Here is a 14,217-nt window from a genome sequence, read left to right on the forward strand (position 1 = left end):
TATTATTTAATGATTCAGAAAATACAATTCTAAAGAAGTTTCTAATTTACTTCTTTTATCAAACTGTCTGTTTTCTTATTATCCTTTGTTGAAAAGCAGGAAATGATAACAAGAAAACAGGTCTGCAGCAATATATGCATCAACAATGCTATACTTTTATATATATATATGTTTGTCCCTAACAATGTTATACATTATTAAGAACACTAGATGGCAGCACTTTTCCCTCTCATGTTGCTACCTATCTAGATATCTCTTCAACAAAGAATAACATTAGAAATAAACACATTTTATAATAGAAGTAAATTGGAAACTTTTTTTTAAAATTGTATTCTCTATCTGAATCATAAAAGAAAAAAATAGGGTTTCATGTCCCTGAAATTGTTAATAAAATATTTTTTCCTGTGGGAATGTCACCTTTTTACATAATATAGATATTGCATGATGCATTGATGTATTTGAATAATGAATGTTCTTGTAGTGAATAACTTTTTAGTGAGCATTGTCCCAATAAGCAATAGGTACCTGGGGTTAATTGTACGCATACACTTTCTGTTTTTGCTTAGATAAAGGGACACACAAAATAAGTTTCATGATTCAGACACAGATAATTTTAAAGGGACATTAAACACTAAATACATTACATACACCTGCATCTAATTATGGACACTGCCATTATGGTACTTGCGTTACACTGCAGGTATCTGAAAGAGAGTTACTGTGCATGCGCAAACAGGGCAGCACTGGAATGCAGTAGCGCTTTCCAAACTGTGTGACGTGACACATTAGTGTGTAGGTGTGTCCCTGCTTCAGCACAATTTTTAAAAAAAAATTTTTTTTTTTTATTTCCGACTTTCCATCTGCCTGCTACGCATATCACATGGTTGATACCTAGTGGGTCACAGATCATCTTAACCTATTGGCGCAGCTCAATGGGAACTGAAACTATTGCCATTGGTGGCTTTGGCGGCACATTGGCTCCTGACTGCAAGTGTAGTCTCCTCAATCGGCTTGTGACTGCACGTGTAGTCTCCTCAATCGGCTTGTGACTGCACGTATAGTCAGTGAGTGGGACAGCAGTGTGTTTGCAACGTGGGCAGTAGTCAGTCGGACTCGCAGAGCTCTGAGGGCGGCAGCTTAAACGCTGAGCTGAAGTCAGAAGTCAAAGTGTTTTTTTTTGCAGTTAGCTCCCAGTAGTGCATTGCTGCTCCTGCTCTTGATATATGGATAGGAAGTGGAAGCTTAAAAATGTGAGTATCTTTATCTAATATTCCAAGAAATATTCAGAAACTGTGTTTATACCATCAACCTCATACATCCCATTAAAATAGTAAGTAGCTATTGGTGTTATTAAACTTTTTATTAATTCCTGCACATACTGTACATACTGTTACTTGTAAATACATTTAGTTATTATATAATTTATATATGTGTCCGTATCTCTTAAAGCAAGTTAGTTTAACCTCCTGTTTGCTGGTACAACTGAATTACTGTGTCGCAAAATGATGTAGGTCTAAAAAGTGTGTCACCAACATGAGAAGTTTGGAAAGCTGTGCAGTAAAAGATAGATTTCAACATGCATGCATCAAAAAAAAAAAGAAGATTAAATTATGCAGTAGCATGTTCATCACATCAAGATAGATGACCTGTAAATGTATTTGTTTACTTAAAGGGACAGTCTACTTGAAAATGTTTATTGTTTAAAAATATATATAATCTCTTTATTACCCATTTCCCCAGTTTTGCATAACTAACACACTTATATTAATAGACTTTTTACCTCTATGGTTACCTTGTAGCTAAGGCTCTGCAGACTGCCCCTTTATCTCAGTTCTTTTGACAGACTTGCATTTTAAAAACTGTCAAAATGCACTGAGATGAGAGGTGAAATCGAAGGGCTTAGAAATAAACATATGAGCCTACCTAGGTTTAGTTTTCAACAAAGCATGCCAAGAGAACAAAGCAAATGTGATGATAAAAGTAAATTGGAAAGTTGATTAAAATTGCAAGCCCTAACTCAATCATGAAAGTTTAATTTTGACTAGACTATCCCTTTAACCCCTTTACCCAATTGGACGTATAAATACACCATGCGGTACGAAGCTCATCTTACTTAATAACGTATATATACGTTGGACCTGCAAGAAGCTCCAGCAGTCTTGGATGTAAAGTTACAGCTGAGAGTTGGAGTCTTGCAGACTGTCTGCTAGTACCTAAGTTGGTGGTGACCAGTGGGGGGTCAGGGAGGGAAAGAGCTGTTTGGGAGGGATCAGGGGTTGGGAGGAGCATGGTGGGAGGGTAATCTCTACACCAGTGCTTTCCAAACGGTGACACGTGACACATTAGTGTGTCGGCAGTAGTGCGTAGGTGTGTGCCAGCTACAGCACATATTTTTTTTTATTTAATTTTTTTTTACATTTTATTTTGGTTTCCGACTTTCCGCCTGCCTGCCATGCATATCACGTGGTTGACACGTGATTGATACCTAGTGGTCACAGATCATCTTAACCTATTGGTGCAGCTTAGCGGGAACTGAAACTATTCCCATTGGCGGCTTTGGCTCCTGACTGCACATGTAGTCTTCTCAATTGGCTCGTGAATGCAGTAGTCAGTCAGACTCGCAGAGCTCTGAGGGCGGCAGCTTAAATGCTGAGCTGAAGTCAGAAGTTTTTTTTTGCAGCTAGCTCCCAGTAGTGCATTGCTGCTCCTGCTCTTGATATATGGATAGGAAGTTTAAAGTTTTAGTGGAAGCTTAAAAATGCTTGATAATGAAATGTGAGTGTCTTTATCTAATATTCCACCAAATATTCAGAAACTGTGTTCATCCCATCAACCTAATACATCCCATTAAAATAGTAAGTAGCTATTGGCGATATTCATTTTTTTTATTCTTGCACATACATTCTGCTACTTGTAAATACTTCGTTATTATATAATTTATGTTTGTGTCCGTATCTCTTAAAACAATTAGTTTAACCTCCTGTTTGCTAGTACAACTGAATTACTGTGTCACGAAATGATGTCGGTCTAAAAAGTGTTTCACCAACATGAAAAGTTTGGAAAGCTCTGCTCTACACTAAAGCTAAAATTAACCTTACAAGTTACCTGATTAACCCCTTCCTTGTCTGGAATAATAGTGAGGTGCGTTGCTGCAATTACAGGCATTCTAATTACAATGTATGTCTGCTATTTATGAACAAAGGGGATCCCAGAGAAGTTTTTACAATCATTTGTGTCATGATTGCACAAGCAGTATGTAAATAATTTCAATAAGAAACCAAAAGTTTATGAAAAAGTTAACAAGCCTTGGGTTGTCTACCTAAAGGGACATGAGACCCAAAAAGTTTATTTTATGATTCAGATAGAGAATACAATTTTAAACAACTTTCTAATTTACTTCTATTATCTAATCTGTTTTATTATCTTGGTATTATTTGTTGAAGGAGCAGCAATGAACTAATGATTTCTAAGTGAACAAATGGGTAAGCCAATCACAATCGGAATATATATGCAGCCACCAATCAACAGCTAGAACCTAGGTTCTCTGCTACTCCTGAACTTGCCTAGAATCATGTAAGAACAAATTTGGGTTTCATGTCCATTTAACAAAAATGTATGTTGTTTTGACAGGTAAATAAAGAAATAAAAAAATGAGGCTCTATTTCTGTTTAATGGAGTGCTAGCAAAAATTAAACTAAAAATTATCTTGTATTTTGGGCAAGTTATTCTCTGGAAATCCCAGTAACGAAGGGGTTAAATCTCCTAGCTCCAAATGAAAAAATAAATGTGAGCTAAAAGTGTTGCTATGACGACATATATCAGTCTATTATTGACCTCTCTGTTTTCCAACATTGCTTTTTCTAAACTAGCAAAATTGGGAGGCAAATAAATGGAGCAGAAATAATTATTTCAATGAACAGTAAAGGGCACTGAAAAGTAACAGCGATGCAGCACAAAATGTTATTTTTCATTAGTTATATTTAGGAAAGTAGATGAAACAACTACTTTAAAAGAATAGGGTCATATAAAATTAAAAAGACATTTAGATTTAATTCCATCTAAAAGAGGATATTTCATCATTTAAAAAGTTTTTCATTTTTAAAATATCTTTTTTTTTCTTGTGAGGTTTGTCCTTCACCACCTATTGTGATGTGGGAGTTTTACCTAGGAGCCAATTAGCAATAAATACCTAGGTATGCAACATTCACTTCTTGCTAATTTCAGTTTAACCAGCCCTTTAATTTACTACTACTCATGAAATGTGTTTATTTGCTACTATTTCAATCTATGTCAATTTTTGGTTGAGCCAATGTATTTTTCCAGTAATTGGCTGGCAGACTTCTATTGTATTGCGATATTAGCATTTTCAAGGTGGGCCTAACCTAGTAACAACTTTTTTCCAGATATCGGCCATATAGGCAGAGATAACGGTTCAAGCAAAATGCTGCTAGCTCTGCAAATGTGGCTGAGGTCTGAAATTCTAGGAGCAAAATGAGAATCTGCTAGGTTTGACCTGAATTTGAAAGCTCTGAAAGACTTAATAAGATTCAAATCTATTATTCTCACATTTCTTAGTTGACAAAGAGATAGAGTTACTGTAGTGTCATCCAAAAGGGAGCTTCTGTCTCGATCTTGTCCAAAGCTCTCACCATCCTCGAACAAAAGGCTAAAAAACAAAAATAAGATCACTTATGTTAAAATGTTAACACTTTAACACCCTAAATGCATTTATTATTAAAGACATAAAGGGACAGTCTACCATAGAATTTTTATTGCTTTAAAAGATAGATAATCCCTTTATTACCCATTTTAACTAGGAAGTTATTAAATAGTTAATAACTATTTAATAACTATTGTACCTAGTTAAAATAAATACAAAGTTGCCTGTAAAATAAATATAAACCCTAAGCTAGATACAAATTTAACTATTAGTTATATTGTAGCTACATTAGGGTTTATTTTATAGGTAAGTATTTAGTTTTAAATAGGAATAATTTAGTTAATTGTAGTAATTTTATTTAGATTATTTTAAATTATATTTAAGTTAGTGGGTGTTAGGGTTAGACTTAGGTTTAGGGGTTAATAACTTTAATACAGTTGCGGCGATGTTGGGGGCAGCAGATTAGGGGTTAATAAATGTAGGTAAGCGTCGGCGATGTTAGGGACGGCAGATTATGGGTTAATAAGATTTAACTAATGTTTGCGAGGAGGGAGTGCGGCGGTTTAGGGGTTAATATATTTATTGAAGTGGCGGTGATGTCCAGTCGGCAGATTAGGGGTTAAAAAATGTATTTAAGTGTTTGCGATGTGGGGGGGCCTCGGTTTAGGGGTTAATAGGTAGTTTATGGGTGTTAGTGTACTTTTTAGCACTTTAGTTAAGAGTTTTATGTTACGGCGTTAGCCCATAAAACTCTTAACTACTGACTTTTAAATGCGGTAGGAGTCTTGACAGAAGAGGGTGTACCGCTCACTTTTTCCAAGACTCGTAATACCGGCGTTATGCAAGTCCCATTGAAAAGATAGGATACGCAATTTACGTAAGTGGATTTGCGGTATGCTCGAGTTGCGGAAAAAAAGTGAGCGGTACACCTGTACCTGCCAGACTCGTAATACCAGCGGGCGTTAAAAAGCAGCGTTGGGACCTCTCAACGCTGCTTTTTAAGGCTAACGCAAGACTCGTAATCTAGCCGATAGTGTACTTAAAAACAAAGCGTGTTATGTTCCTGTGGTTTAAAATAAACATTACTGTGCAATAAACTACAGACAATCAATATTAGGGCTTCAACATTTTTTATATGGTTGGCTGGTTATTAATGGAGTGATGGGGACCACATTATATTATACTCATGTATTCTAAAGAAAAGGCCTCAAAATAAAATAAACTTGTATAGCAACACATTTTTAGGTAAAAAAATACATATTAATTCAGTTCCTATTAATGAATTTAATGTAACTGAACATTCTGCTCAGATATAAAAAAAATGTAGGAGAAATAAACTTGCTTTTTTGTGAAATTATTATTATTTTTTAAAATAACAAATGGCATACACGTATTAGTTGTGTCCTCAGTGGTGACGAGGGCCACACAAAAACTCTTGGAGGGCCCATATGTGTGGGCCACACCCCATAGTTTGGTAAGCCATGATCTATATGTTCCATTATAAGAATAACTTGAATTTTCAAGTTGACAAAACCAACAACAAGATTTTTGCTGTGGTGAAAACACTGTATAGTATGAACAACAGAAAACGCTGTATTAAACTAAAAAAAGTGTCATTATTCAATAAATTTCCTCCAACATTTGTACCAAACAGGTAATGACAATTATACAAAAAGTTGCTCAAACTTTCTTAGACAATGCAGTTCAGTCACACAGTGGAGGCCGTTATTTGTAGAGAATATTTAATAAAATGGGAAAACATTGGGATAATAAACACAATGAATAATGACATCATACAGATAAATCACCCAGCGCTACGGAATTTGGCGGCGCTATACAAATAAATGATGATAATCACACAGATAGCAAGAAAGGCAGGTAAGCACTGACCATGTTTGCAACTGTCTTCAGCTTTTAGTCTCTGCTTTTTCAGTATTTACTGCATATTCAGACATTTAGCACCACCTTATGAACAGTTTTTAGTTGGAAGTTACTTTATATTAGTAATGTTGAACAACATTTCAACTAAAACAAAATTTTAAGAAGTTACACCTGAAATCATAGGAAACATTAGTTTTGAGTACACATATCATTTTGAAATGTGCATCTATTACGAAGTACAACTGGACATGCATGTAGACCAGGGGTACCCAATAGGTAGATCGAGATCTACCAGTAGATTGAGAAGGCGCTGCTGGTAGATCGCGGCTGATGTGATCAAAATAATGTGGTCAAGTTACGTAATCTGTACACTGGGGCGTGAGTAGATTATGGTTGCTAGGGATAACGCTTTATCTACCGCAGTGTGTGAAGGGGCTGTCATTAAACAGTCTGATGGTCAGACACGAAAAGTGCTACAGGATTGGATCTTGAGGGATATCGATTTCAACCAATCAATGTAGATGAGATTTTTTAACGAAAACACAATAGTCCAATCAAAAGCATGGTTGAGTGAGTACTCTCCCAATGGATATGGCGCTATAGTATAGTTAGGAGGGTAAGCATCAATAGATAGAAAAAGTAAAGGCAGAGGCTGCTGTGCTATGCTAAAGGAACAAGTCTGATTGACGTCTGGCAAATGAACGTGTTGACCCTGTAAGATATGGTCTGCATGGTGCGGTATTGAAATTTATTTGTGTCAGCCTCACTGGGTCATATCAGGCCAAGCCCGCAACACAAAGTAAAGGGGGTCAGTGGCAGTAATTTGAATGCAGTGTTTTGTAACATTGCACAATGCTCCTGTTAATCCGAATTAAAGTCAGCGCTACTTTTGTCATCAGGATTAATCTGTTATATCTTTATGCTTTTGCACATCCATGTGTTGCTAAATCATGCAACCTTAAAGGGATATGAAACACACATTTTTTTTTCATGATTCAGATATTAAACATGCAATTTTAAACAACTTTCTAATTTACTCCTGTTATCAATGTTTCTTCATTCTCTTGGTATCTTTATTTGGAAAAAGTAGGAATGTAAGCTTAGGAGCTGGACCATTTTTAGTGGGTAGATCTCGTTGAGCTGGTCATTTGAAAAGTAGATCCCAACACAAAAAGGTGTGGTCACCCCTGATGTAGACCATTGTCAGAGTAAGATGAAACTTGCTACATTTAAAGCTTTGTGTCATGGAAAGATTTCCTGTAAAAATATCTTTGTCATAACTGATTATTGTTACTGGGTCATCTTTTTATGAAGCAAGTAGCAATTACATTTTCTATATCATTATATGTTCAACATAAGACACTAATGCTCACCAGCACATACTTGTACAACACTCACTGTCTGTTATATTTGGCTTGTGCAAGGCTGCCATCTTGTGGCTTTATTAGGTACTACAGCATAAAGAAATTGAACAGACTAGTTTTCCACATACTTAGGTAAAGTACAGATTGGGGGCTTTGAACGAATAATTCCTTTGCTCATAAGCTCTTTCTCCAAATCACCGCCTGCCAGACACCACAGATAATATATCTCTTCTATTGACCTTTCTGCAAGAAAGTCCCCATCGACATCTACAAAAAAGCAGAATGACAGTAAGCCACTATTACTTTCATTAATGTTATTATCAATTATCTGTATCAGTTATCATGGTACATAAGTACGGGTACATAAAGACACTGATTAATTGTAAATTAAAATATGGATACATAAAATAGGCCAAATAAAACATATAAATAGAAGAGGAGGAAGGTCATGCTCCAAAGAGCTTCCAGTCTATAGGTTGAAAGGTAAGAGACATAGGATGTGGAGCAGCTTGTCACATCAACATAAACAATTGCAAAAGTGAGACAAGTAAGTTCAAGATTTATTTTGCTGGTTAGGACAAAAAGAAACATTCACAGAAGTGATGATAAGCTTCTTCATATAGGTAGAGATGATAAGCTTCTTCATATAGGTAGAGATGATAAGCTTCTTCACATAGGTAGAGATGATAAGCTTCTTCATATAGGTAGAGATGATAAGCTTCTTCATATAGGTAGAGATGATAAGCTTCTTCACATAGGTAGAGATGATAAGCTTCTTCATATAGGTAGAGATGATAAGCTTCTTCATATAGGTAGAGATGATAAGCTTCTTCACATAGGTAGAGATGATAAGCTTCTTCATATAGGTAGAGATGATAAGCTTCTTCATATAGGTAGAGATGATAAGCTTCTTCATATAGGTAGAGATGATAAGCTTCTTCATATAGGTAGAGATGATAAGCTTCTTCACATAGGTAGAGATGATAAGCTTCTTCATATAGGTAGAGATGATAAGCTTCTTCACATAGGTAGAGATGATAAGCTTCTTCATATAGGTAGAGATGATAAGCTTCTTCATATAGGTAGAGATGATAAGCTTCTTCATATAGGTAGAGATGATAAGCTTCTTCATATAGGTAGAGATGATAAGCTTCTTCATATAGGTAGAGATGATAAGCTTCTTCATATAGGTAGAGATGATAAGCTTCTTCATATAGGTAGAGATGATAAGCTTCTTCATATAGGTAGAGATGATAAGCTTCTTCATATAGGTAGAGATGGTAAGCTTCTTCATATAGGTAGAGATGATAAGCTTCTTCATATAAGGGACAGTCTAGGCCAAAATAAACTTTCATGGTTCAGATAGAAGCATGTCATTTTAAACAATTTTCCAATTTACTTTTATCACAAATTTTGCTTTGTTCTCTTGGTATTCTTAGTTGAAAGCTTAACCTAGGAGGTTCATATGCTAATTTCTTAGACCTTGAAGCCCACCTCTTTTCAGATTGCATTTTAACAGTTTTCACCACTAGAGGGTGTTAGTTCACGTATTTCATATAGATAACTGTGCTCATGCACGTGAAGTTATCTGGGAGCAGGCACTGATTGGCTAGACTGCAAATCTGTCAAAAGAACTGAAAAAAGTTGCAGTTTGCAGAGGCTTAGATACAAGATAATCACAGAGGTAAAAAGTATATTAATATAACTGTGTTGGTTATGCAAAACTGGGGAATGGGTAATAAAGGGATTATCTATCTTTTAAAACAATAAAAATTCTGGTGTAGACTGTCCCTTTAATGAACAGTAGACAGTTCCAGAGAGTAGTAGCAGCACATGAGAAGCCTTGAAGTTGGGAGAAGGATGTAATAATAATGGGAATACAATACAGTTTGGTATATGGCTGCTGGGAGATTTCTAGGTTAGGATCAAGAGTTCTTTTAAGTACTTTACAATGTAGCTATCTATAATATACACTTGTATAACTAAGCATTGTAAATGAAAACCAATTGTACATCCAAGCTAACTTTGTATAGAGAAGGTAATGCTGGCCTGTTTGTATTCACTAATGAGGCATTGAATTAAATGCCATATATGCATTCACTGAACATTGTATATCAGCAATTAATAACTAAATATGCAAAAAAATAAGAAAACATAAAAAAGTTAATTATTTAAAAAAAAAAAATATTGACATTTTGATTAATAAGCTTTTGCAAATAAACAGCAGTTCAGGTATATGTCCCTTGATAAGCTTGGTGGAACTCTTGCTTCTGGTCTGCTTTGATACGGCAAATTAAGTACATATATAAATGAGCTGGTGTTCTGATCTAGCCAATCACTGTATAGAATGTTGTAGGCTCTACAAAAACTTAAAATTATGCTTACCTGATAATTTTCTTTTCTTCTGACGGGAAGAGTCCACAACTGCATTCATTACTTTTGGGAATTCAGAACCTGGCCACTAGGAGGAGGCAAAGACACCTCAGCCAAAGGCTTAAATACCTCCCCCACTTCCCTCATCCCCCAGTCATTCTGCCAAGGGAACAAGGAACAGTAGGAGAAATATCAGGGTGAAAAAGGTGCCAGAAGAACAATTACGGACGCCCCATAGATAAAACACAGGCGGGGAGCTGTGTACTCTTCCCGTCAGAAGAAAAGAAAAATGATCAGGAAAGCATAATTTAAGCTTTTCTTCTTAAAACGGGAAGAGTCCACAGCTGCATTCATTACTTTTGGGAAAACAATAGCCAAGCTATAGAGGACATTGAATGCAAACAAAGGGTGGGTACAGGAGGCAGCCCCTTCGAAGGGCACCACAGCCTGAAATTACCTAACACCATAAAAAAACAAGGGGTAAAAAAATCGGAAGGCCCAAGTAACTGCCCATCAGTTAAACAACCTGCAAGCCATGCTACAGACCACTCAGAATTCCTAGAGTCCACTGAGCACAAAGGCTTCCGAGGAGCCAAGCCCAGCGACTCCCGGCTCCCACTAAACGTACCCCTGACTCGAAGGAAGAGATCCTCCCTCTACCCCCGAGGGGGAGAACAGAGGATCCAATAAGAGATCCAAAGGACCACCAACAAGGGTAAGAAGAACCCTCAAAACGACTAAAGTGAACCCAAGGTTGCTACAAGACCACCACCCAGGGAAATGAACTCCCTAGAAGGACAAGGACCAGAGAGTAACTCCACACCCATGAAAGAGCGATCACGAGCAAGAACAAAGGTCCACCCTCAGATCCATGACACAGCACCATAAAACTTATGGTGCTTCAAGTAAACCCTGAGCTCCCCACCGTACCATAGTCTAGCCGCCACAACCGTTAAACTAGTCAAACAGAGGTAGGTTAACTGTCCTAGCAGATAAAAAATGTCTCTCTGAGAGATCACAGAGCCACACTGAACAAGAACTCACGAGGTCCAGTCTCAAGGCAGCAAAGCTGACCCTAAGCCAACGTGGTACATCATCCCACAGAAAAAAATACCAAAAAATATCGGCAACAACTCCCGTCCAGGAAGAACCCCCCACCGAAGGTAGGAGAACAGGATCAACTGAAAGTACACAGTCATGACCCAACAGAACTGACAGATCCCCGACCCCCATTACGAGATAACGAACCCAGCCCAGAAGGCTGGCAATGACCAAAGACAGAGAATACAAAATTCTCCGAACCAGACCTCAGGAAGAGAAAAGAGGGGTCTAAGAGGAAACAAAACCCATGGGAGAACAACTCTGACCATTACTTAAATCTGGCATGCTACCACGAAGCCATGACAGAAAAACTACGTGCTCAGGTACCAGAACCCCTACACAGCTCCCTTCCCTAAAGAAGGAACGCTCCCAAAAAGGAAGATAGTGCACTGAACTACAGATTCCTAGTACCAGAATCCAGCCCCATTACCTTGTGCACGCAAAGAAGGGAAGAACCCTTTGGAAACGAGCAGATAAGGACCCTCGGGGCCTCAATGGATACTGTGATACTTCCAAAACCTCCCCAAAGGAGGGCAAATGCAAAGGAACCGCTTTCCCAGCCATAGGCATGGAGAAGAGGATGTAGGGAAATGGTAAAAATCATACCAATTGAGTAGAGACCATTCGGCTATTACTGCCAGCTCAGTTGATACAAACAACCACGAGCCCACATCAAGGTGCAATAACTGCCCCTGACAACAATTGTAGGATCCCGCCTGAGAGACAGTAAAACTAACCATCAGGCAGTTACCAAATCTACCAGTAGGGACAAAACCGAGCCCCCTGAAGGGACAAGCGGATGTTCAGACAAGAGACATGGCCATAAGCCAGACCCCCAGAAACCGGGACCGGCCGAACATTCTAACTCCTTTAGGAACCATCAAGCTGCCTAAGACAGAGCAGTGCATCCTGGGCAGTGCGTTCCACATCCCAATGTCCTTGGACATTAGACACTAGTAATAGACTCAAACCAAAGAGCCTAGAAGACAATTTAACAGGCCTAAGAAGATGCAACCAGCACCCGGAGGTGGATCTGAACCAAAGACCCTCTGCTTGTAAGCCCAAAGAGCTAGATCTCCTAGAGGGTCAAAGGGCAATACCCCAGAGTCAAAAGACCACGGGGGTTATAAGGGACATGCACCAAACAAGCCCTAAGGTTGAGAAGACAACCCAATCGCCAAAGATCCCTACAGGATCAGCCTCCCGGATATCCCTGTACCATCCAAGGAATAACAATGGGAGCCTCACAACTTCTGGCAGACAAGCTGACCAGGGAAAATGACGGGGGGAAAAAACGGAAGTAACCCAAACTCCTGTGCTTCCATATATGAGAGTGAGCGAGATACTAAAAAGGAAAGAGGACATGCCCAAACTTCCTGACACAGATGACCCCCAAAAAGGGAAAAAAAAAGCCCCAGCAACCTACGAGAGGTACTGCGACTAGGCCCCAAGAACAGACATCCAGAAGATACCAAAAGAGAAAACGAAAACCGCCATCCAATCTTGTACCCAAGATGCCCGGAGGTCACCCAAACCTCCAACCACAAGGGAATGGAGAACTTCGGATCCAAATCCAAAGGACCTCCAGAACCCACGATGAAGCCTTAGCAGGATCCGAGCCCAGAACCCTCAACATTAGGATAAAATGAAATTCCAGCACCCGACAGAATAGCCAGCACACCGGCACCATGTGGGTTATATGAACCATAAGGAACAGCAGCTAGCATCCGACCAGTACTCGCCTGGTACAAGAACACTCTGGAACTGTCCAAGGTTCAAAAAAAATTGAAGCCCCCGCAGGGATCGATAACATTAACATAACTATGTCTTCATAGTAATGCGGAACTTCTGAGGAAGTGCCCAGGCGATGAAAAAAAACGCAAGTATCAGTTCCAGAGAAGAAACGTTCCCAAAACAGAAAATTATAACAGATATGAGCTTCTTAAAACAAATCAAAGACATCCTAACCGGATCAAATAGAATTAAGGCATCACCCATGGGTGAACGCCCAAGGAGAATGGGCACGCTAAGAGAACCAGTCGATCAGAGGCCCCATTCTTCCAAGCTCAGAACTGGAACAGATACTTAAAAGAAAAATGGAGACTTCAAGGAGATTGGCTTCATCCCCATACGTCTAAGTCAGCTTGCCATCCGGCACAGAAGACCGAGGATCCCTCTGCACAGAAGGCAGAGGATTCCTCGGCCCACAAGGACTGGAATCCTCCAGCACCACCAAAACATGCCTTAGTAGGACACGAAGACGTGCCAGACTATAGCGGAAGGCAAAATGTTCCCCCACTGGATCGATGGACGACCCTGGCACCGAGGGTGGGGCCCCTGAAGCCTCAGAGGACATAGCTTCCCCAGAAGGCCGAACTGAATCAGGCGATCTCACTCTCAATGGGCTCTGGTTAACAGAACACGGACAGTATCTTAAAAATACTTCTGTTGGGAGATATAAATGTGCCAGCACCATAGATATGGCCATGCGGACCTGTGCTGTAACCTCTGGAGGAAACAAGCCGCCTTCCGGAGATGAAGTAACGGCCATAGGGACACCTGCTTGTGTAGCAAAAGAAGGTTCTGGGGCACGCGCCTCACAGGACATGGAATCCCGGGGGCAGATGGCTCAACGCACTCTAAGCTTCCTGATTCTGGGGGGGGGAAGAGAATACTCTAGAATGGCAATCGGAACATAACTGATGGGCATGGATAACCCGGGCCATTTTTATGCTCTTCGCTAGACGTATACTCCGAATCGGAGATATCCGTCTCTAAAAAAATCAGAATCCTCCATAACCTGGAGATTGCAATTATGGTCAAACACTAAATGGCACC

At 39.0% G+C, this 14,217-nt stretch overlaps 1 protein-coding gene across 1 annotated transcript in view; it reads right to left on the bottom strand.

Moving 5' to 3' along the window:
- Nucleotides 1-14,217, bottom strand: part of TBCK (TBC1 domain containing kinase) — a 747,174-nt gene that overhangs the window by 474,013 nt on the left and 258,944 nt on the right. Inside the window, 2 exon segments of the mRNA XM_053703518.1 lie at nucleotides 4,567-4,666; nucleotides 8,034-8,172. Coding sequence (XP_053559493.1) covers nucleotides 4,567-4,666; nucleotides 8,034-8,172 — 239 coding nt within the window.

The sequence above is a fragment of the Bombina bombina genome, chromosome 2, assembly GCF_027579735.1.
Source record: "Bombina bombina isolate aBomBom1 chromosome 2, aBomBom1.pri, whole genome shotgun sequence".
NCBI lineage: Eukaryota > Metazoa > Chordata > Amphibia > Anura > Bombinatoridae > Bombina > Bombina bombina.